The sequence below is a fragment of the Pholcus phalangioides genome, unplaced genomic scaffold (assembly GCF_987345545.1).
Source record: "Pholcus phalangioides strain wild (caught in Gottingen) unplaced genomic scaffold, Ppha-v1.0 ptg000011l_1, whole genome shotgun sequence".
Classification (NCBI taxonomy): Eukaryota; Metazoa; Arthropoda; class Arachnida; order Araneae; family Pholcidae; genus Pholcus; species Pholcus phalangioides.
The window spans coordinates 4215477-4240744 of record NW_028301604.1 but is presented as its reverse complement, the minus strand read 5'-3'; the positions used below and the strand labels follow the sequence as shown (position 1 = coordinate 4240744).

The 25268-nt window shown below is 34.6% G+C and overlaps 1 protein-coding gene across 1 annotated transcript in view; it reads right to left on the bottom strand.

The window, feature by feature from the left end:
* The window catches only part of LOC149079959 (EH domain-binding protein 1-like), a 119443-nt gene extending 97928 nt beyond the window's left edge, over positions 1–21515 (bottom strand). The window contains exons 1-6 of the mRNA XM_089238869.1: positions 21423–21515; positions 19515–19683; positions 16391–16448; positions 13360–13509; positions 12402–12583; positions 5328–5518 (exon numbers count right to left, since the gene is read on the bottom strand). Coding sequence (XP_089094995.1) covers positions 5328–5518; positions 12402–12583; positions 13360–13509; positions 16391–16448; positions 19515–19618 — 685 coding nt within the window. The 5' untranslated portion in view covers positions 19619–19683; positions 21423–21515. The remainder of the gene's footprint in view (positions 1–5327; positions 5519–12401; positions 12584–13359; positions 13510–16390; positions 16449–19514; positions 19684–21422) is intronic.
* Between the last annotated feature and the right edge of the window lie 3753 nt (positions 21516–25268).

Genomic DNA, 25268 nt, shown 5'->3' with positions numbered 1-25268 from the left:
TATTATTCAATTTCTTTTTTCAGCGACTATTAACATTTATGGCTTTTTCTCAATAAATTCAAAAACTAAACTAAAAAGTTACTTTTTTAGCATTTTTTGAAATTTAGGAAATAGTTTTAATGAATTGTTCTTCACTTATTGGTTCTAGCTGGTACAACAATATACATGGTGTCCTTTTAATGTTACCTCAGCCCTTATCTCATTAAGCATTCATCATAAAAAAATGGTTCCAATTTTAAAAATGCTCGAAATGTATTGAAAAAACCACCCTGTACTAATTTTCAGAGTGAAATTAAGAACCACTACTGTAGAGTTATTACCGTTATACTGGGAGGCAGTTTACTTAGACTAAGGCCATTTCTAAACAAGATTTGCAAAAATATATCGTGGAAGGAGGACTTATCGGGGTACCGAGTATCATTGTCATGAGGTATCACAAAAAATATTGTTGGTATGAAACAGTATCTCTGGGTATGAGAGACAGAACACACTATTACAAAGGTAATAATACTATACAGAAAGTAGTTAAGATAAAAGGCAACTGACTGAAGTATAAAATCTGCTCCCCTTCATCAAGAATCCATATGCAATATCTTTGAGAAAACATTCTTTTATCTTTTCTGCCCAGCATGAGAACTTCCCATAATAACCAATAATAAACACTGATGGCGAATATGTATATATCATATGGTCATGAAAAACGCACATATCTTAAGCAAAGGCAAGTAAAAATATGATCGCCTTTTCTAACTTATCTCAAAACTGCTTGTCTTTGGACAGAAAAAATTCAGGGGGGGAGGGGATTACCAGGAAGGCTAAAATTTATCGCACATGTGAGAACATGGGTTTAACAACAAGCAATTTCTGAACTGGGTTTTTTTTTCGCCATATGGTCACAACCAAATTCGGAAGCTGATGGAATAAAAAGGTCTTTGGAAAACTGGCCTGGAGCAAGGTCTATCCTGTCTTTCTTTTTAATTGTTTAGTTTTGGAGAACAGTCTTTTGCGGTGACATTTTTAGGGTTCGCAATGATGGATGAGTAACAAAAGAGAGGGCATATATGTGTGTTCAGAGTAACACAATTTCGGTTTTTTTTCCCCTCATTATATTTTTTACGAAGAGAGTTGACATCTCTTCCCCACAATCTGGTCCTTTCGTGTACAGCCTAATCTGTGTTTTGAATTACTGTAGGTTGGACTGCTGGACAATGGCCATTCCAAAGAAATGCCGCTAGTTGTGATTGCCATGACTGGAAGGCAATGTCAGGTTTTGTCTGGCTCTAGTTTGAACTAATGAAAGCGCTCTACTTCAAAAAGAATTTGAGAAACAGCGGCTTCAAGAAATGGAAAGATACAAAATTACAACGCAAAGTGGGGGTGTCATCCCGCTCATAAAAACGTGCTAGAGATAAAGAGAGAGACAAGCAGACACTGTGTGTGGCCATTTTTGAATAGAAATGGTGGACAAGATTTGCATTGCGAACTTTTTGCGGACCAGTATACCGGCCAAAAGTAGTGGGTTTTTTACTTTTGTCAGTATGTTTTTAAGGGAGCAAAACTAATGCCAAATAAATTAGGATCCATATTAAGAATTATAAAAATTTTTAGTCATAATTGGAAGGGCACTTTAAATTAGAAATTATCTATTGGCTGAATTTGAATGTTGTTGCTCAGCAATACCATTCAAGCGATTGGTATTGCTCGAGCAACACGAGCAAATATCTTCCGGCATCCCTGATCATGGGCCTACTTCAGTGATCTGAAAATGTGCCACTCACGATTTAAATGCTCTGGAATTGTGCCATGGGTCATTTAAGTGATCTGTAAATGTGCCCCTTAGTTCATTTTTACAAAATTTGGTTAGGGGACAAGTCACATCAGATAACCTTCAGGGCCACATTTGGTCTGCGGGTCAAGGGTTTACCATATATAGCTTGAAGGGTGGGTTGCAATGAATTTCTTAAAGAGAAATTTTGAGTTCTTACACTTCAAATAGCATTGAAATTAACAGAAATTGATTATAATAACATAAAGGCATTTTCTTTCAAAATTTTAATTTTTGTTTAATGTTTTTTTACATCCGCGTACGCTTCTGATCGCACTAATATACATTAGGAGGTGGGGGTAGTGCTGGCAAAATTTTGCTGACAAGGGGGGGAGAGGGTGTCAAAAATATCTAAAAATTTGCTGATGTAATACTTGAACAGCCCCTACCCTATATACAAGATACTCAAATGGCTATTCTCAATTAACTAACTCTTCTCTCACAAAAACAGGATTCTTTCAGTATCCAACTAAACGGTTTATCTCAACAATTAAGTGCAGTTGAAGAAAAAATTTTCCCCATTGAAGACCTCCAAAAACAGGTATCCGACCTTTCATCAGACTTTTCTGAATTCCAATCTTCCCTTGTAAACAAAGTAACTGATCTGGAGGACAGCTCCCATCATGCCAACTTAATTTTTCATGGCATCTCAAAAGAACCCTCGGACTTGGAAACCCCCTCGATACTTGAATAAAAAAAATCAAATACTACTTTGATCTTTTGGAAATTAAAATTTCAGTTTACAATATTGACCGTTGTCACAGAATCTGCTCTAAAAGAGACATCAGATGCAGACTCTCAATAATTAAATTCAATAAATTCAAAGTGGAAACTGAAATTCTTAAAAATGCCTTTATATTAAAAAATAGTTGCATTTCCGTCTCTGAGGATTTCTCACCCGAGACTCTGGGAACAGATTGGTAGGGCTTCCCAGAAATTCTATGATACTGGTATGAAAGTTAAATTATTTCATGTTTGCCCTAATAAACAACATTAAATACATTTGGGATCAAAAAACTAATGATATTTTCCCGATTTCCCAATCTCATTATAGTTCTACCCCCGCCCCGACTTCCTTTAATCATCTTTTACCACCCCTTTAGGTCTCTCCCCACAAACTTTGTCACCTGAAATTCCCTTGTAGCACCTCAGAAAAATCCTTCAAAATCGGAACTATTAAAAAAGAAACATTACCAATAAAATTTATTCTTAAACATATTTCTCAATTCACCTTCCTGTTCAAAATCCTTCACAGCCTTTTCATTCATAACTATAGCGTCACAATTTTCCAATAGAATTAACAATTCGCAAAAATTGATACCCATCTTTTGCATCCACAGATTGTTTCAAATTTAGTTTCTTTCCTCGAACAATAACCCACTGGAACAACCTCCCATCAAACATTATTGAGTGTACAACAGTTTCTGATTTCTCTTGTAACATCAACCATCTCCTTTGTCAATTTTCTTATAGACAATAAGTGTAGCAGCCTCTGCTGAAACATCTGTTAACAACTTGAATTAATACTGATCGGTTTAAGTTTTACAAATGATGTGTGAACATGCTCTAGTCCCCTTTCTTTTTTACTAGTTCTCGCTACTGTAGTTCTCTGGATTAGAATAACCATATATAAGTAGGTTAAAGCGTCAAAAACCTTTAACTTCATATGCTTACCATATATCTTCCCCCAAAAGAAGCACACAGTGATACACAGTTAACAAATGCCTTGGCTTACAGATATTTTGGCTAATGAAGTTTTTTTTTTTGCACAATATTTCTGCCTTGGAAAATGAATACAAATTCAGCTAATAAAGATTTTTTTGATATGGATGCACACTCTAACATAACACAGCCATGTTGTGAGCTGAAGTTTTGTCCCAATCATCACTAGAATTACCATTCCCAAGCCCAATTAATTTTATGCCTGCCTCTTGAATCACTTTTCAAACAGACATACCCTTATTTCTTTGTTATGAAACCTTTGGGCCATTTGATATAGAATGAAAGATTGATGCTATAAGAAAATGCAGGAAAAAAGTAACCAAGACTTAAATTCTTTCAGTGCACACATGCTTTCAGTGCAAGACTGTTGGCATCAAACTGAACAGCCCAGACATTCTAAGAGCTTATCTTTTTTTCTGCAATGCATAAGATGGAAATGAGTTGACCACACTACATAGAGAGACACCTACATACCCGACTGGGTGTAAATGTGTAAAAAAATATGAGCAACATGTGTATTATGTGTACATGGATTAAAAAAGAATCTTCAGTTTCTTGTCTTCTAATAAATTTTCCTTCATCCAACTGTGGAGCCTTCAATCACTTTGTCTTTTTTACACCACTTCTTATAAAACATGTTTTTAAATTTTAGGCAGAGCCTGGAACGAATTAAATAATTTCACTTAGAAACCTATAGGAAATCACATTTCCACTAACGAATGTGATTTTCAAATGAATTACTTTCATTAGCCAAGGTATCACTGTACAAACACTAAACTGGTTGCAAAAAAGAATTGTTCAAATGAAGCGGTATGTCTCCAACTATATGCGCAATTAAGGAGTTGAACCAGCTATTGTCAACATGTGGGTAAACAAACCTCTCCCCAATTTGAGAATACCACAGGTATCTTGTGACTTCCTTATGGAGTCATAATATAATTTAAAAAAAGGGGGACACAAAGACAGGAAAAAAACCAAACAAGCAAACTATTGAATATAAGCTAATAAAAATTCATTCTCAGGATGCATAAATAAAATATTATATCTATAGATAGCCTATAAAACTGGGCAATATAGGATGCCATGTTATATGTGCAACTTCTACCACTCTCCTGATCCATTCCTCCTTTGATATCGCCCACTTTTTGAAACACTGGCATAAACATTCTTAGAACCAGTTTGCTGCAATGCAAGGCATTTCACATGTCATTTTATTGCATCAAAATTTTTTAATCAATTTATAAAAAGTATCTCGGATATAGAAATCTGATTAATTCAGGCTCAGATAGTCAGGGTGCTACTGTACTTATGATTAAATATGACAACAGTTTCACATTAAATATAATTAAAAATCCATCATTGTGCAATTAACCCCTTTACATACAGGCTTTACGCAAAAAATTTGGATTATGTGCAGTTGAACTAGCAGAGATAAATCTTAAAAACTGGCATCACTGTCTAGACATAGAAAATTAAAGAAAATTATGAGAGAAATGCAGATTTCCATTCTTTCCTCCTGTCCCAGCTATTTCTTTCCCTATGCATATTATACTATTATTTTTAATTGTTTAATCATTAAACCATAACGAGGGAGAAAGTTAAAAAGACAATGCTAAGGTAAAGAAAAAAAAGAAAATTTTCTTTTACAGGTTTTTAGAAGAGAAGGAAGAGAGCTTGAATGTATTTCTTCTATTTTTTTTTACACAGGGATGAGATATCTCGTCCAATTGTCAAGGGGTTAAGAAAAAATAAATTATAGATGAAAGCAACATCATATTACCTAGATGATTTTCATTTAGCAGGGTGCTACTATATTGAAAAAGGTTGTATTGTGTTGTTATTTCTGAAATTTTAGATGACATTGAAATCATTCCTTCTGCTTCTTCATCAAAATCATCCAAATTACCAACATCTTGATCCAAGATAGTTCCAATACTCATAAGACTGGCAATACTTTGCATGTCTTCATCCCTGTATAAATATAAAACTTTTAGGAAATGATAACAAAAATCATGCAAGATTTATGCCCATAAGTGTAGCAGAAAAATACACCACCGCCAATGATTAAATCTATATTTTTCTTTACTTTTAAACCTCCCACAACCCTGGTTTATTGCGACTGACGTAATTTAGTATTGTTTTACTCTAGAAGAATATAGTTGTGTTAGTATTTTTTTTATGTGTATCTACAACATTAGATGTATGTAGCACAGGGTTTTTACAAATCCCATGTGGTGCCAGTGGCATCGGAGCCAAGGGTGCTGTGGGTGTTCGAGCGTCCATGGTAATTCGTGACATGGATCCAAGCACCACCAGAACTGATTCAGAAATCAAAATTTCCTATATAAAACTTTCTATGCCCCTGGGTGTTGCCATGGCAACTGGGAAAATAGGTATTGGCACCTAAAATTTTCTCTGATATGATAGGTGATGGCTAAATCAAAGGCTAAAGATGACTCAAAATTTTTAGATTTTATAATTATGTGTCTTCTAACATGTTAAGAGTCATTAAGTCCCGGAAAAGTCAAAAAACATTATTTAGAATCATTTTTCTTGGTGGAAAACCAACCATCTCCTAAGAAATTTGGCTAATGCCTAATTTTTCTTCAATTTGTAAAATTGAAGAAAAGAAAAGCCTTGGTATAGCATTGTGCATGTTCAGTAGGTGCATTCACCAAACTTCCAAATTCCCCCAAAGTGAGTATAAGCCACTGTATGGTCATGCAGGCATCGTGCTGTACTCTTATCATGAGAATCTAGGTTTGAACCCCGCATAGTGATGGCTGGCTGAAGTTGGTTTTCTGCAGTTTTTCCACTTCAAGGCATTAATGTGAGCCATTTAAAAAAAGTCTCTCTACAGAGAGCAGGCAGACCTTCAACAGGATACTTACATGAAAATTCAAGCACTTACAATCTTTACTTTAAAATATGGAACACAGATGTCAATGCCAGCAAGAATACAAAACAAGCACAACTCTAACAACATAAATATGTTAGGACCATGCATATAAATACCTCACACAACACGTTCTGGCATGTACTAATTTGTTAGAAATTCTGCAAAGGAATGTGCATAAGAAACATGTTTGGTTAAGTAGCTGTAGTGTAAATATGAATGTACCCTATTCCCATGCATGATCCAGCACACTGGAAAAATTGAGACACCAGTTTTTCGATTTAGAATAGTTGGATTTTTATGGTATGTCAGATAAAATGAGGTTTGACATTATTAATGAATTTTAATATATTATCAAATTTATATTTATTAAATTAAATCTACCCTATCAACCACTTTCTTGCCTCAACTAAATGTGTATTTTGATTCCAATTCTTCGAGTAATTTCTTTTACAAAAGTGACAATTTTAGGCAAAACTTTTTTTTTTAATTTTTGTCCAGCGTTTCCTACAGTTCAATTCACATAACATCTTTTAAAAAAACACTTTTCCAGTGACCCATCCATTCAAAGAATTGAAATCATCATTAGGCCTCTACGACTTAAATCAGCCACATTGCACAAACTTTTATATTTGCTCCAGTCAATAGAAAAACATTTCATTTTCATTCTTCAAAAAAAGTAGATAAGCTCAGGTAATTGCTTTTCCCATGCTGGTAGGTTTTTGTTCTATCTTTTGATCATCAACTGAAAACTGGATGGAAAGTTTTTTTCTGGTCATGAGGTCTTTCTCACTCATTTAAATATCTTTCTAAATTATCTGTTTTGACAAATCTTGAACACTTGTCCATGATATACTTTTCACTAATATTTAGATGTGCCACTAATACTTCCATTAAACAGAATTCTGAACATTCCACATGAACTCAATCATGGATATCCATGTGGCCATTCACACTACTACTACTACTAAACCACACATGCACCTCGTCCATATTCCTCTGTGGAATCTCTAATGAATTGGTACATGTTGGAATGTGCATGTACACGTTGCGAACCTAACATCAAGTTTGTTTCTGTGTAATGCTGCCATCCCCATTACACATTAATTACTGTCAGTCATAGCTGGAAATCAAATGCATGTGAGACAGACAAATTAACACAAGAAGTTTCAGATAATTCAAATTTTAGGAATTCCCATACAGTTTCATATTCAATAATGTTGAAATTATGTGTTAAATTCAAAATTTTTTCCTGTTTCAGGTAATTTAAACCTTGATTCAGATACGTCACATGCAAAATGTCTCTTTTTTTTCAGAATTTTCTGTGAATTCTCTTGACTTTCAGTCATTTTCTTTACTGAACTTTTCCAGAATATAGCATAAAGCCAATATTGAAAAAATTACAATCAACAAATTCTGAACTTTTTTTTATTGTGGCTCCAAGCAAGAAGCATTGATTTTGTTACCAGTTCTACACACACATACACTGGCATTTGTCTTTCTAAGGACTGCTGGAGTTTCACAGAATCTTTGATGACTTCAATAGCACCTGCAGATGCACATGCTACTACTCGGGAAACACGAAAGTGTGTGTGTGTGGTAAATCAACTTCACTAAAGATCGAATTGTTAAAAGCAGCAGTGCTGCAATCCCAGTCACTTGTCTGGTTGAAAATGTTTTGGAGATTTGTGCCTTGCTAGCATCATATGTAGCTTAGCAACACTTTCACCATACACAAGTGAGATTTATATGTTTGTTCAACTCTATAAAAAAATTGCAGTTGGCTTACAGATGCTGTTAAAAAATAGAAAATAAAATCACATCGAATCTTCCCATGAAAAGGAAAAAACACAAATCTAAGAAAAAAAGAGGTCCCTATTCCAACACTTGCAGAAGCTATGGCATATTAAAAAAAATTGGCTGTTAATGTTTTAAAATCGCATTGTTTATTCTCTAAATCAACTTGAAGATTTTGTACAATGTTTAAAAGAATCTAGAAGAACACAAATGAAATAGTTTTCGTGATTGTTTATGGTTTATACCAGTTTCCCAAACTTTTTGTTCCAACGCCCCCTTCTTCATAAATTTTTTCCTCTCATCAACTCCCGACTCAAGCAAACCCATAGGATCCTATGTTATACTCATAGATTTTATTGTCCCCTCCTCGGGCCATTCCATTGCCCACATTGGGAAACAGTGGTTTATACAAATGCGAATTGCAACAAGGAAAGTGTCATAGTAAATGATAGCATTCAATACATTTCTAAAAAATTATTAAGAGTTTTTGCAAAAGTCTAGGTGCCCTATACAGATGAATGGGATAATTCAAATTTTGGATGATTTGAATTTTATTTTTTGCTGTTCCCTCTACAGCTTCGAATTAACCAAGTTCGACTTGTACTTCTGATCCCCTTAAAAAAATACATTTCGAAATCGCTGAACGGATACTGGATATTTTAAAATGAACCTATATCATTACCTTCTTTTTTGTTAATGTTCACATGTACCTCTTTTTTATCGGTTTTAAATGACTTTTTTTTTAAATTAAGACTGCAGGTATGCATAATGGTACCTAATCATTAATTAATTAATCTAAATAACTAAGTTAATCAAATTTTTTTATTATTTACACATCATACTTTCTACACTTTCAATACCTTTGTTAAATTAAAAATATATTTTCTGCAAATGTATTTTTTTATGCATTGAAAATTTATCCTTTGTTTTGTTATTGTACAGCGGAACATGACATCACTGTCTTTTTCCTGGTACAGTAATGCTTGTTGTTGCTAGCAAAATTCTGTTTCCTGAGCAAATAAGGGTCTCTAAGCATTTTAGCTAATTTCAACAAGAAGGAAATTAACTGTTTCATTTTTTGAGGCTACGTTGAATGTTGTGGAAAATGTGCACTGGCAAATGAGCGATATATGCATGGAATGCTTTTGAGCCATCTGATCAATACTATATTTGGTTTTGTTGTAAAACTCAATGGTTTCAGATATTTTTTCTCATTTTGAGAATATATATTTCAATATTTCAATGCAATGAATGTAGAAGAAGAGCATTTTCCTTTTTCTTATCCAGAAAACACAAAATGTAACATCTTTGTGTGCAAACGTGTTTCATATAAAGGGGTCCCTGATGAATTTCACAAGAAATTTCTTTTCAATCTTTTATTATTAGACTTACCAAGGTAGTAAAGTTGACACTCGTTATAACGACCCCATGTTATAGTCCCCATTCCATTACAACGACCAATAGGATAAGTCTCAGATCTTTTCATAGAATGACATATATGTAAAACATATCATATATGTTATACTTTCGATATAATGACCTTCCCAATATAACGTTCATTTTCGACAGAACGAAGGGGGTCGTCATATCGAGCGTCAACTGTATTATTCTGCTTCAGCATTTCAGCAAGTCCTGATGAAGAAAAACAATCAGCACATGCTGAAATTTTTACTAGCTTTCGGATAAGATTCAATGATTTGCATCACTATATTTTTGGTCATATTGATATTTTTATTTTGTAATTAATTATCATTAAATATGCTTTCAATTAGCCAAAGTGAGCATATCTATATTAGAGGAAATCTGATGGCATGATTCAAAAAAATATTTACTGCTATGAGTGTCTATAACGTTACTCGTCAAATTGACCGGTGATTGTCCTTCTAAATATAACTAAAATTATCTCTGCCGATTCTTTTTTAAAATTTATAATATTGAACAGCATAATATTTAAGCATATTTAGGAAAAGTCACAAAATTTCAACATTCTAAACGAACTGGTTCATCATGAAAATCGAGCAAGATCAAAAACGTTCAGAATGAACGTTGTGGTTCTTCTAGTGTTAAACAGATTTTTTAAAAAAAATTACAAATGCCAGAACAGGTAAAATGCCCAAAGAGGTGGCTGAAAAGAAATAACTGAATCCTGCGTTATTATTATTATTTTTTGAGTGGCCTAAATATGTTACGAGTGATCTTTCATAAATATTTTTGCCACAAAAACCATAATTTTTACGATTCTCAACAGACAAAAAAAACACAAGCTTTCACTAGGCCAGGGGCAGATCTAGAACTTGCTATTGGGAGGGGGGATTTTACAAATTGTTGTGAATAGGGTGACCATACGTCTCCCATTTTGTCCTCTATTTTCCGGCACAGTTCCGACTTTTTCTCTGTTTTGATTTTTTCCATTTTTCAGTCAAAGTTTTCTGGAATTTGTTATTTAATCAAAAACATTGATGCATGTAATTTTGATTGAATGTGATATTATCATATACAAGTTCCAAAAATTTCATGAATTACCACATTGGGGGGCGATATCGAATTTTTGCTTGGGGGAGGGGTGTGATTGAGTTGATCAAACTCCCCTCATAGATCCGTGCCTGCACTAGGCTGACGACCACTTGAATTAAAATGGGCACTAAAATGATTTATTTTGATTGCCTATTTCCAAGAATTCCAGAGATGGTACAAGTCCTGGACGAAAGAATTATAAGTTTTCGATAAGCAACTATGAATGTCTCTTGAGTCTCCCCCTCCTAGTCTGTGCTTTATTTCCAGCACTATTACTAAAGCGTTGAAAAATTCATTCTTCCAACTTTTTCAGGATGAAAATGACTACTGTCAATATATTGTGATATAAAAAGAGAAAGTTAATTTGAACTGAATGTAGTCAAGTTCTGAAGAAATGGTTTGATTTTTTCCAGAATGCCGCAAAAAATGAGTGGGAAAGTGGTATATATTTATGTTGTGAGTCTGCTGCTTTTGAAAAGTGAAAGTGACTTGAATTTGCAACTAAAAAAAACCAAGAAAAGCCAACTTTATTGGTGACTAATATCCACTGAAATAAAGAAAATCTATCTACTAGCTTTAAAACCCTTGTTCTTGATATGAAAGTGGATTTTAAAAAAATTAACACCCCACTGATAATACATAGATATATTATAATGATATTCTATGGACCAAAAAAAGCATTGTTATAGAGGGATTATTGTATATCGAGAGGCAACATTTTCATCATGTGCCATCAAATTTATGCTGTAGCATTTTTTCTAAATCTGCATTGTTAGTATTCCCAAAAAATGTGCTTTTGAGTATTTATATATATTCCCTGCAAAAAAATTTAATTGATTAGTTGATAATGATACCACCTGGTAGTCCAGTGGTTAGGGAGGTAACCTCTGACTGTGTGGGTCAGGGTTCGAATCCCAGTTCAGACATGGATGTTTACTAACACTAACAATTCCCTGGATAGATCTTATGGATCTCTTGGGAATATGCAAGGATAAAAATAAACAAACAAAACTCAGATGTGCTTGTGTGTATTGTCTCTGTAAGAAGGTTTATTTCAATACACTTTGGTGTATCACACAAAAAGTAGTGATATCGAAAACTTCAGAAACTTTATCAACATTTTCAGTGATCGGTTGGTACCAAATACCGATATTAATAGACATCCTCAAAAGAAATAAAATAAGTGACTAGTTTAAAAATATACTCAAGGATATTTCTAACCAAATATAGAAAAAAAGTTGTAGCAGATTTTACAATCTCCTCAAATAATATCGTTATAGAGGGGTTTATCATAGTAATGAATGTCGTCATATCGAGAGCAGTCTAACATTAGACTATAGGCAATTTCAAACAAGATTTGAAAAAATATCATTATAGAGGGATTAATCGTTATATATAAAGTATTGTTGTAGTGAGACTTTTCACTATATATTTATGTATGTGTTATCTCATTTACAATCAGTGTTGTTTTTGCCCATAAAAATTAATTAGAATGAAAATAATTAAAATAGCATTTTGTTTGATTTCTTTGTTTATATATGATTTTTGTTTATATTAATCTTTCTTCAACTGTGGAAATATGCTCAATATAAATGGAATGCAGCATGGAATAAAGCATAAAAGTTACAGATGTGGTTCAATACATACGTTGCTTTTCCTTCTTTTATGAGTCGACATGATATAGTGAAAACCAATTGTGCTTCAGCAACCTTAGTTGATAAAGATTTCAAATTTATTTTTACTTCTGTCTGTAAAGGCATCATACTAGCATACTGTTTCATGTTAATAGGTGATTTAGCAACACGCCGACGCCTACCAGTTTGGCTCACCTGGAATGAAATGGAAGTTTATGAATGAAAAAGCAAGCAAAAACAGAAACAATTGATTATTCCCACTAATGTGTTTGTATATCAAAACTTGTGGATTGAATACTTTTTTTTTTTTCATTATTATTTTTTGGATAGTATTTTCAGATTGTCACTAAATTAAAATAATCCCAATTTTGAAGAAATAGAGTATGCAAGAAAAGAAAAATAAAAAATTGGCACACAACATCAAATTCTAGAGCTTGCGAAATCTATATTTTTGGTGAGTAAAATCAACTTTTATTTATTAGTATTATAGAAAATAGATTTTCTGTAAGGACAGATACTGTTTGTTATTAGCAAACATATATTTATTCCCGTTCCTTACCAAAACTAAACTTTGCCAAAACATCCAAAACTTTATTTTGAATCATTTGATCAATCAAGGCCACATATCAAAAATTGTGGCCAAAACACTCAAAATATCAGATGGTTAAAAATAAATGATTATTTGAATGCAATATACTTAGATAATTTTTTATTTGGAGAAAAGTAAAATACTGAAATAATAATAGTATTGCAAATTGTTTGTGGGTGTCTTGATAGTAATAATTACATTCTAAAAAGACTTCATAGATCATAGATGACCTTGATTTACTAAGTGGTTCAAGTTAAATTAGAACACAAATTTATTGAGAAGTTATACAGAAGTTACTTTTAGATGAGAAAAATTGATTCAAATGTTATATATGCTTTGATAGTACAATAATGATTTAAAAAAAAAAGGAAAAACTACAAACATCTTCAATAATGAAAGTCCATTCCTTGTCTTCAAATTCATTGGATCTTGGATCTTTGAAAAGAGTGATGGTAGCTTCTTTGTTTTCAGGAACAGGCCAAACAACCAATCCCCTGTATGGATTGCACAGTGTGGGCTCCCATGTCTGAGGCTGCGTGTAACATATAAAATATGAGTTTTTTTTTGTTTTTTTTTCAGGTTTTACAGAACGTCATCACAGAAGAATGAAAAAAGTGAAAGCTTAAGGATAACATTAAGTTCAATTGAGAGAAGAGTATAAACATCAGGAGGACTGACTGAAGTGAATGCTTATAAAATATATTTTTTTTAATTAATGAGTTAATGAAGTAAAAAGGAAGAGGAACCATTTAGATGGTTGATGGGGCTATTGAAATCACTTTTTTTCTCTCATTTATACCTCTTTTACTCACAATTTTACTAAAGCAGGGGTTCTTAACCTTTTTCAGCCGTGACCCAAAATCAACAAGATCAGCTTGGCGACCCATGGGACTGTTTGTTTTTCAAAGTGAATAAAACCAGTAACAATGCAATAAGTACATTTATAATAAGCTGTAAGCAGATTCGAATAACTCATCTGGTAGGCCACTGAGAATCATGTTTGAGTCATGCTTATAGCTCAAGAATTCCTGGCTATATATAAATGAATATTTACGACCCATCTCAGATGCACCTGTGAATTAAGTTTGGGCCGTGACTCATAGCTGAAGAATTCCTGGCTGTAAGTAGATTTTTACAACCTATTTTAAAATAAAATTTTTGTTCGTGACCCATAGCTCAAGAACACTCGGCTGTAAGGCCGGGATTACACTATAAAAGTTTGATAACAGTTTGTTTACAAAACTTGAAAAATGCAACCAATAGGAGGATCAGTTAAGTTCGCTCAAATGTAACAAATGTGCTTATTGGTTATATTTTGCAAGTTTTATAAAAGAATTTTTATCAAACTTTTACAGTGTAATACCAGCTTAAGAGTGTTTTTACAGCCCATCTTGGATGCCACTGTGAATCAATTTCAGATAATGACCATATTTCAAGAATCCCTGGCTATACGAGGGTTTGTACGACCCTTTTTGAAAGCCACTGTGAACCCAGTTTGGGTCGTGACCCATAGCTCGAGAATTCCCAGCTGTAATGGGATTTGTACGACCCATTTAAGAAACCATTGAGAATCAAGTTTGGATCATGACCCATAGCTCAAGAATCTCTAGCTGAAAGTATATTGCATGATTTTCATTTTGGAAAGACATTGGGAATAAAGTTTTCGTCGTGATCCATAGCTAAAGAATACTTGGGTGTAAGTGGGTTTATGCGGCCCATTTCAGAAGTCCCGGTGACCCAAGTTTGGGTCACGATCTATAGGTTAAGAACCCATGTACTAAAATATGCGTGAAACAAAAAATTTTCTGATTCTCCATGACTTATCGTGAGCTATTTATTACTAAGGCTACAATTACACTACAAGTTTTATCAAAATTCTTTTATAAAACTTGACAAATGCAACCAATAAGCTGATCAGTTGCATTTGCTTGAATGTAACCGATAAACTTATCGGTTCCATTTTTCCAGTTTTATAAAATCATTTTTATAAAACTTTTATAGTGTAATCCCGGCCTAAAGCAAATGTATTCTGCAAAATGTTAGTTTTTCATAGCTGAATGAATGAATGCCAAGGGCTCCGCCACTGGACTTATCCTGTTGCCGAGATCTCTTCCAGCCCAGCTTTCGTGGCAGAGTCTGGAACGAAGTGAGTGCACCTAACAGTCTGAGTGTGTAGCTAGTGTTGTATCTGATATTTCAGTGCTGCCGTCTATACTTCAAATTGTGAGTGAAGTGTAATGATTGAATATTTGTAATGTTGTAGGCCTGTTGCTTTCTGTGGCGAGACTTTTTAACAGGGAGATCGGCTCGCATTCGCACCTTGAAGTTGGGAACCACAGAAAACCAACTTCAGCCGACCACCACTGTGGGGTTCGCCCCCCGATCTTCGTGATGCGAGTCCGTCACTATGACACTCGACCACCACAGCGGCAGTTTTTCATAGCTATATCTGAAACAAGCCCATATGAAAATGTTACCCAATGACCATGTGTTCAGTTTTGTGTTAAACAGAGTACTGTAATATTTATTAAAAAAGAAGTGGTACACCTGCTTACCTTCTACAATCAATGCTCGTTATAATGACCCCCCCCCCTTTGTCAAAAGCAGACATTATATCGGTTGTCGTTATATCGAATGAAAAACACATATAGTAGTTATATGAAAGAATTGGGGACCTCTCACCAGTCATTATAATGGAATAGTCACTATAACATGGGGTTATTATAATGAGTGTTGATTGTACACAGTTTACAGGCTGATAATGATAATTTAGGGGAAAAAATGAGTTCATTGTAATGTTATCATAATTTGATTTGCGTACATGAACACTCTCAATGGCATTGACAAGTTATTTTGCCTTCTTAAAAGCCTTATATTTTAGCAATGGAAAGCACAGATATTTTGCAAAGTTGATTTCTCAATGCCTCGATGGAACACATTTTATCTATATTATTTTGCATCTGCTGAAACTGAAAAGAGCTTACTTCATAAACAATATGCCATTTTACAGGGGGTTCAAGGATTTCTGCTATGCCATTTAAAGGATTAAAATGAAAAAAACATTCTACTACACACACAACCATATATGCCAGTGGCATCTTGTTATATTGTGATGAAGTGCAGAGAAAAAACAGGTTCACTCACATAAAAAAAAACTAGACGAAACACAGGATAGAGCAGTTTTTCTAAAACATTAATTTATCTTTAACATAATTTGTATAGCGTATGGTCACCCTAGATAGCGTTTTCCAAAACAAAATTTCTTTTACAGCAAGGCAACAACACGAAACATATGGGTGGGATCTTGTGCACAGAATACACATATACTACAGATATCTGCTTCAAGTTCAGGAACTTACTATGTTATAGACATAAATAAAAGAAAATATAAAATAAACATCAATAGATTATACCTGCGTCACACAACGACGATTTCTTCGTGTCCATACAACACATAATTTTTCTGGATGCCTAAATATGCAAAGTGAAAAAAAAATACAATTTTTTTACACGTACGCCAAAAAGATAATTACAGTTACTTTTATATAAGATCCTACTTGTTTTAGGACACACTTTAATACAAATATATTTCTAGAAATGAGTAAAAAGTATTAGTCATTACTTTGATAATGTAACCTTCTTACCATGTATAGTTACATTAATAAGGTTTCTATGGCTTTAAGACAACCATAAATATTTTTATGTGGGCATTGTATTATATTTTATCATGCATATAGTCTATAATTTTTATGATCAAATTTTTCATTGGGGGGTGCTGTATTTTAGAAATATATGACATCCGTATTTGTTATGCAGGGGCTGCTTAAGCTAGGGTGCAACTGGGCAGCAGGTTGTAGGGGGAAGCAGCGTAGACGTTAATTAAAACATTCAACTTGGAACAATTATACAGATTTCACCTTCAAGAAAAAGGTTATGGCCTGAAAATTTTATCTTCAATTTGATACAGAAATAGAATAGGTCTTTCCTATTAATATTTAATGTTGTTACCTAGAAAGCTGGTGAACAATACAATGGTAATAATACAACGAAATTTGTAATGAGCAATTATAAGTAGTGATTAACATTATCCACGTTTATCTAGCCTCAGCTTCCAGGACATAAAACAATCAAATCCCTGGGATTTTTATGGTTTAGTTAGTGTAAAAATTTTGAATTTAAATAACAATTTAATAAATATTATGTGATAAGACAACCATAAATATTTTTTACGGGCATTATATTATATTTTATCATGTATATATAGTCTTCAGTTTTTATAATAGCATTTTTAATCAGGTTGCTGTATTTTAGAAATATATGACATCCATATTTGCATCTTTTTCTCAGCCACCTCATTGGGTATTTCGCCTGCTGTGGATAGTGGAGGATCCTGGGTCGGGGACCCCCTTCCCCCCCCCCCCCCCCCAAGCAAAATGCTTTTTGAAAAAATCGGGATGGAGAAAAAAAATTTAAAAACAGGACTGTCGTGAAAAATATGGGACATGTGGTCACCCTATGCTGAGACTAGTTTTTAAGCGATTTGTAAAATCATTCCTCCCAACAGTGAGCTCTAGATCCACCCCTGGTTGTGGCCTTGCATTTATATATATGGTTCTTAATAAAAAAAAAAAAAAGAAGCTGCACTTGAAAAAAAATCAACAGAAAGTCAAGACAAACAGCTTCATAATTGGATGAAGAAGAATGTACAGAAAGATGAGAAACTGAAGACATTTCTATTTCAAACTATGCTCACAACTCAGTAAGTTTTGTGGGTATTGTATAAAATAAAAAGATTTGTGTGCTATGCAATGTGATCAGCCAGCCATCATGGTGACATATTTCTCCTTTTATGGCCCAGAGTCAACTATTTCTCATACATAAAGATGGAAAAGATAAGCTCCAAGAATATCTGAACTGTTCAGTTTAATGTTAATTCCTACCCTGTTAATTGAAAACATTGAAAAATCTGGGCTTTAAAAAAAAAAAAAAACATTTTCTCCTTAGCATATTCATTATACTTGAAATGACTTTCTGAAAGAGAAATAGAGGTGCATCTTGAAAGTTATAAAGCGTTGATTAATTCATCAGGCTTGAGGGACAGAAGTTCTGAAGATGGTTGGTGCAAAATTCAAGCTTACAAAGTAGCACTATTATGTTAGTGAATTCACACCCATTAAAGCATTTGTCAGCCAAAGTTGAAAAATTGAAAAAAGAAAAAAATCTTTAGTATATCCCCAACTTATACAATGACTACTGCCAAGACAGCCTCACCAGTATATCACTGCATTTACAAGTGGTGTCAATAACTCTAAAAGATGTTAGTAGTGACATAAATTGTTCCTCCCAAATGTACAACGATGTCCTTCAATGTTGAACACAGAAAACTGATCAGATAATCAATCATAATACTTTTATATGAGATCCTACTTGTTTTAGGACACACTTTAATACAAATATATTTCTAGAAATGAGTAAAAAGTATTAGTCATTACTATGATAATGTAACCTTCTTACCATGTATAGTTATATTAATGTTTCTATGGCTTTAAGACAACCATAAATATTTTTATGTGGGCATTGTATTATATTTTATCATGCATATAGTCTATAATTTTTATGATCGAATTTTTCATTGGGGGTTGCTGTATTTTAGAAATATATAACATCCGTATTTGTTATGCAGGGGCTGCTTAAGCTAGGGTGCAACTGGGCAGCAGGTTGTAAGGGGAAGCATCGTAGACGTTAATTAAGAATTCAAAATTTTTAAAAATTTCACAGAGAAAATTCACATATGACATCATGCTTTTGTGTCATACCACAACAACGGAGATGTTGAGAAAATTTGAGGGAATAAATAGACAGGAACCTATGACTGTAATGAGAGAAACAAGAATGTAAGCTATCAGGGGCAGCTCAAGACAAAATCTTTATTTGGGATCTTGGATTTCTGCACCTCATCTCTATTCCCCCCATAGCCCCTACATCCTGCGTCAGGGCCCCTAGGTTGGAATCTTTCATGGGCCTCGAGCCAGATATTAAAGGGGGACCCTTCTACACTTACTTTATAGCATGAAAAAAAAAAAGATAGAGTCCAGGGTGGCAAACATTGCCTTCCTTAAACAGTCATCCGGCTCTTAAACGATCCTCCAGCGTTTCAGTTTCCTCAAACTGCTGAACAAGCTGTATGAGGTTCACGTAAAACAACTTCACCAATGAAGCTTTATCCTTCGCATTCAGCATCCTTGTTCACATACACGGTTTACAACAGTGAACTGGTTGTAGATTAGGAGCACAAGTTCTTACAACTGTCTCATTTGCATATCTCCACCAAAGTCGCTCGTACTAGCGTCATCTATTGGCTGTTTTTGAGTTAATTTTTTTTCCTGTCTTAAAAAAATTCTCGTGATTTAGCGATGCTAACCCTGCAAACTGTTTTTTATTTCGGTTATTTTTCCGGTTTTTATGAATTTTTAAAGTTTCTAAGGACTTCTTACCCACCCTGTATATAAATTTATAAAGTAATCAAAGCATGCATACCATTTCGCAGACCCTTCTACCATTAATTCTTGATAGGAGACAGTGAAATGGAATTTTGCTGCTCTTTTGTTGACTCGCTGCAATCTCTTCCAAACAGAACTCATACTAAATTAAAGCTACTGAAATTTTAGCAGAGCTCTACTTTTTAGTATTCATCATGATCTTTGACCTAATCAATAAAGGATTATAATTACTTGTTTTCATATAACATGACTAATATACAATTCACTAGAAAATGAAGAATGTGTACTAAATGTGAAATCTTTTTTACTTGCAAGCTAACAGAAAAGTTGAAATAGACTCATTCAGCATAGAAAGGATCGGTCATTTTGAAGGAGTTGAAGTTAACTCATTTTTAATCATTTTAAAATGAGTTAACCTCATTTTTAATCCATTAAATCCAGTTTTAATCCATTTTCAGGCTACTGCTACTACACCATACATGCATCTCATCCATATTCCCTGTATGAAATTTCTAACAAATGTGTGTGTGTTGTGAACCTAATATGAAGTTGGTTTCTGTGTAATGCTTATTATAGTGTTGCCACCTATGTTTTGAACTATGAGTGAAGTGTAATGATTGAATATTTGTATCAGTGTAATGATTGAATATTTGTATCAGTGTAATGATTGAATATTTGTATCAGTGTAATGATTGAATATTTGTATCAGTGTAATGATTGAATATTTGTATCAGTGTAATGATTGAATATTTGTATCAGTGTAATGATTGAATATTTGTATCAGTGTAATGATTGAATATTTGTATCAGTGTAATGATTGAATATTTGTATCAGTGTAATGATTGAATATTTGTATCAGTGTAATGATTGAATATTTGTATCAGTGTAATGATTGAATATTTGTATCAGTGTAATGATTGAATATTTGTATCAGTGTAATGATTGAATATTTGTATCAGTGTAATGATTGAATATTTGTATCAGTGTAATGATTGAATATTTGTATCAGTGTAATGATTGAATATTTGTATCAGTGTAATGATTGAATATTTGTATCAGTGTAATGATTGAATATTTGTATCAGTGTAATGATTGAATATTTGTATCAGTGTAGACCTGTAGCTTTGTGTGGCCATTTTCAGACTTTACCACCCTGTAATTGTGAAAGACTGTTTCATGCTAGAACTATATATTATACTTTAGAGAACTCATGAAGAATTCTAGCCTGGAGGTTTCGATCATTTACCTTGTAATATTGTTGTATTTAACTTGTAAGCAAAAGTACTTCTATCTTTCATAAAATGCACTCCAACCTCCATTGTCAAAATTTCTCATTATTGATGTTTTGAAAATATTTGATTTGTAATTCATTTTTATTGCAAAAAAGTGCAGCTATTACATTTCAAAATTATTACTTTGATTTTGAAATACATCGAAAAGTTGCTGATTATAAAATCAACACAAATATTGCAGAACCTTTTGAGCATAATAGTTTTATTTCAATAATAATTCCACCTTCACTTCTTATTATACCATAACACAAGTATTTCGACTCATTGTGAAATGAATATCACATATATGTTAATTACTGATGGAGTGAATGAAAAAAAATTGAATAATACTAATTAAATAAATCACTTAATTTTAATTAACATCAAACAGAAAAAAACCCGTTCTTACGGTTCCCAATAGAATCAATACTATTTTTTTAACGTCATTGTATTTCAACATATAGATTCTCACTGTTTTTATTTATTTTATGAAATTATATTGGCTTTTTCCAGAGTGTGTCTCATAATATTACTATCAATATAAACAGTGAATATATATAAAAACAAAACTGAAATTCTAGCAAAAGAGCAAGAGAAGTGCTGGAGTAAAAATTGTGGTTTACTAAAAAAAAAGAGAAAATGATACAAATATACAAATTTAGAAATTCACGTACAATCAAACCACGTCCAATCAACACGGTATAAGAATTAAAAGTCGCACATCTAAAACAACAATCAAGTCCAATGTAAACAAACCATTACAAAGACAAGCAGGCTTTCAAGGCCAAAATTTTAAAGAAACAAAACGGGAATATAACAGTTAGAAAAGTGTTCGACAGATAGCAGTGTAGTCGTCTTTAATGTTCTGACCATGTTTTTTTTCAACATAACCCCCATTTAAGGTTACCAACCGTCCTCCTTTTTGGTGTTGTCATTTCAAGCGCCCTCATACGTTTAAGAAAATTCGTCCTTCTGTCCTCTTTTTCATGTTTCCGAAATCATTCTATTTTTTTTTTCAGGGGAATTATTATTTTTTCGTACGTATAGAGCTCGGATTATACGTGTACATGCATTTGCAAATTTTGACATTTTTAATATTAATCATGCGCCCCCCCCCCCCACATCCTGGAGCAGGACCCCTAGGCTGGAACCTTTGACGTGCCCCCAGACCAGACTTTTTACCGGCCCCTCTGCAGTGAGTTTATAGCGTGAAAAAAAAAAAAATGATGATAATCGTCCCGGGCCCCGGGGCTGGAGCTCCACTCTTGTGGAGGCCATGGTATTAATACGCACAAATGCATAAAATTGAGGAATTTCAGAATAATTAATTTCTTCACATTTATCCAGGGCTGTCTTGAGAGCATCATGGGCCCCCGGGCCAAGTGATTTTTCCGATGCTCTACCTGGCAAATTCTCCAAAAATTCAACTACTTCTCGTTTTTCTGAGGCCCCTCTCCTCCCATGCTTTAAGGCGGCCCTGCATTTATCAGCATTTTTAAACATAAGCAATATCATTGATCGACTCCATCATCCTAGGCTGAATTTGAGCAAAATTTCTAGTCACCAGTAAATGTGGAAAACAAAATTTATTAAACTTACAAAAATGGTTGGTTAATATGCATAATAACCAGTTTTATCAAATTTCCGTAATATAGAGGGCGTCCATAATTAAAAGACCCTATTTTAAAGTAGCCTACAGGCAAATCAAGTCTTCAGAAAAGTGTGAAATTTTGTGGAGGACTTCATGAAGTGATGGGAATTTGTTTCAGGGAGGGAAATTAGTTGCACATGTCACTACCAGAGGGCGTTTCACTTTGAATACCTGTAGTAAACATGTGAATTTATGTGATGTCACGCAGCAGCTGTTATAAAGCCTAAGACGCCTTCATACAGGTGTCTTAGGTTTATAAGGAGTCAGTATTAAGGAGTTCTAATAAAACCTAGAAACATTCGCGGAGACCTTGTTTCTCAATGTGTTTGCTGCCTTACGAGATCGCGCTTTCTTGGTCAAATTGTTTTACCAAAATAGCAATTCCGCAGTAACTGCTCTACGGAAATATCGGACTTGGAAGAGGATTCGTAAAGGTCCAATGAATGTCAAAAACCTTCAGGGTATGAACGAAATTTGAAATCACAGGATCGTTGGCTGTTCGTTCTGGAAGAGGAAGAAAACCCGTCTCTATAGACGCAGTACAGGAGGTTTCACTTCAAGTGGAAGAGGACAGAGCTTCAAATTATCGTGGTAGCACGCACTAGTGTCAGGCGTGTAGCACAGGCGTTGGATAGGCAACGTTCAACTGTCCATAAGATCATGCTGAATGTCCTCCCATATTATCCGTACAAGCTTTCACTTGTGCAGCGGTTGTTTTCACATGATTATGACACTCGACTCCGGTTCTCACTGCAGCTTCTAGCTCGCGTTGAAGTTGATTCAGAATGTCCTTGGAATATCCTCTGGACAGACGAAGCGCATTTGCACTTGGATGGTGCCGTCAATACTCACAGCTGACGAATTTGGGAACCAGAAAATCTGCACGCTATCTTAGAGGTTCCGTTGCATTCATCAAAAGTGACGGTATGGTGTGGATTTAATGCATCATTTATTATCGGTCCCTACTTCTACGGGGAGTTACGTTCTAAAGGCCCAGTGACATGTTCGATCACCGGGAAGCGATATGCATTGCTGTTACAGAACGAAATTGTTCCGGCTCTGCAAGCACGTCACTGCCTTGCAGACAAAATCTTTATGCAAGACGGAGCTCCTCCTCACATTGCAGTGTGTGTTAAGAATGTTCTTAAAACACATTTTACAGAAGAACGTGTCATCAGCCGGCACTTCCTTAATCTATGGCCTCCCCGAACCTTAATCCATGCGATTTTGGCTTTGGGGGCATTTGAAACGTCTGGTAAATCGTGACAATCCAAGAACTTAACTGACCAAGAACTTAAAGGCAGCATTTCAAGCCATGTGCTGAACATTTCCTCACACACACTTCGGTCAGTTGTGGAGCATGCCATCTTGCGATTTCACATGATATCTGAAAATGATGGCCATCATGTGGAACATGTTTTGTTGCAGTAACAATTGTAAAAGTGTTTAACAATTGTTGAAATTATAAACGTTTGCCTAAATGTGTCATTTCTTAATAAAACACCCTCTGGTGGTGACATGTGTGTAACTAATTTTTTCCCCCGAAACAAATTCCCATCACTTCATGAAGTCCTCGACAAAATTTCACAATTTTCTGATGACTGATTTCGCTTGTAGGCTACCTTAAAATAGGGTCTTTTAATTATGGACGCCCTGTACAATATATAGTGGTTCTGTTTTAGTGTTAGGAAAAATTATTATGGTGGTGGTTTTTTTTTTCCAGGCCCGTCATTTAGGGGGGGGGGGCAGGCTTTTGAAAATACACTAAAAATGGTATATGTATATACGGGGTGATTATAAAAAAACTATCCCGACATATGGGCCCCTAACTATCATACCATTCACAGAAACTGAATGAAATTTTGGCATAAGGTATTTTGAGGTATGCGCTCAAGAATGATATGGAAAACAACAGTGTCACTCTAACAGTTACGGTTACAGTGAGAAAATTTCGAAAATATCAAATGGCAACACCAAGTTTTTTGTATTGGAATGCGATCTCCATACTGAAAAACACTAAATAGCGTTGGAATGGCACCTGTAGCACGAAAATCCCCGGAGCTAGGCAAGGAAAAAGTAAAAAGGACTTCGCCGTGCACCAGAGCATTAATGTTCGTTTCATTCGTCACACCGTTTCTTCGGCTGAGATCCCAGCCTGATTAGTCCTCCACAAAACGAGAAGAAGAAACCAAGAAATGCAAATTTCGGGTTCTACGTAAGACACAGTCATGACTGACGTCGTCACGCTAGGTGAAAGAAAAGGCACTGCGAAATGCGAGCCACGTATGTTGCTTTCTGCCATTCCGAACAAGATGCCGCTTTCAGGGAAAGAACGTGGGGAAATCGTAAAGATTTATTACCTGAATGGACAAAATGCCGCAGAGACATTGCGTGTTTACCGCAGAAACCATGGATTACGGCGAGGCCCGTGCACTGTCAAAGCTGTACGGGACTTGATTCATAAATTTGAAGAAACTGGTTGCATATGCGATCGACCTCGGTCTGGACGACCTTCCGTTCCCGTGGAAGCTGTTGCAGAAGTTCATTAGACGATAAGCACAGTTCGTCCCGCAAGTGCACGCGGTGTTTCACGTGTTCTGAATCTGCCGAATTCAACTGTCCGCAAGATTCTGCACTCTGTTCTAAACATGTTTCCGTATCGATTCCAGCGTGTCCATATGTTGGAAGCGGGAGACTATCGGCTGGATTTTGCGAATCAATTCCTTATCCGGTACGATGAAGATAGCAGCTGGCTTTTACGCATTCTGTGGACAGATGAGGCGCATTTCTCGTTAACTGGTAACGTGAATTCGAAAAATTGTGTGCACTGACTGGGCAGACAATAATCCACATGATGTGCTTGCACGTC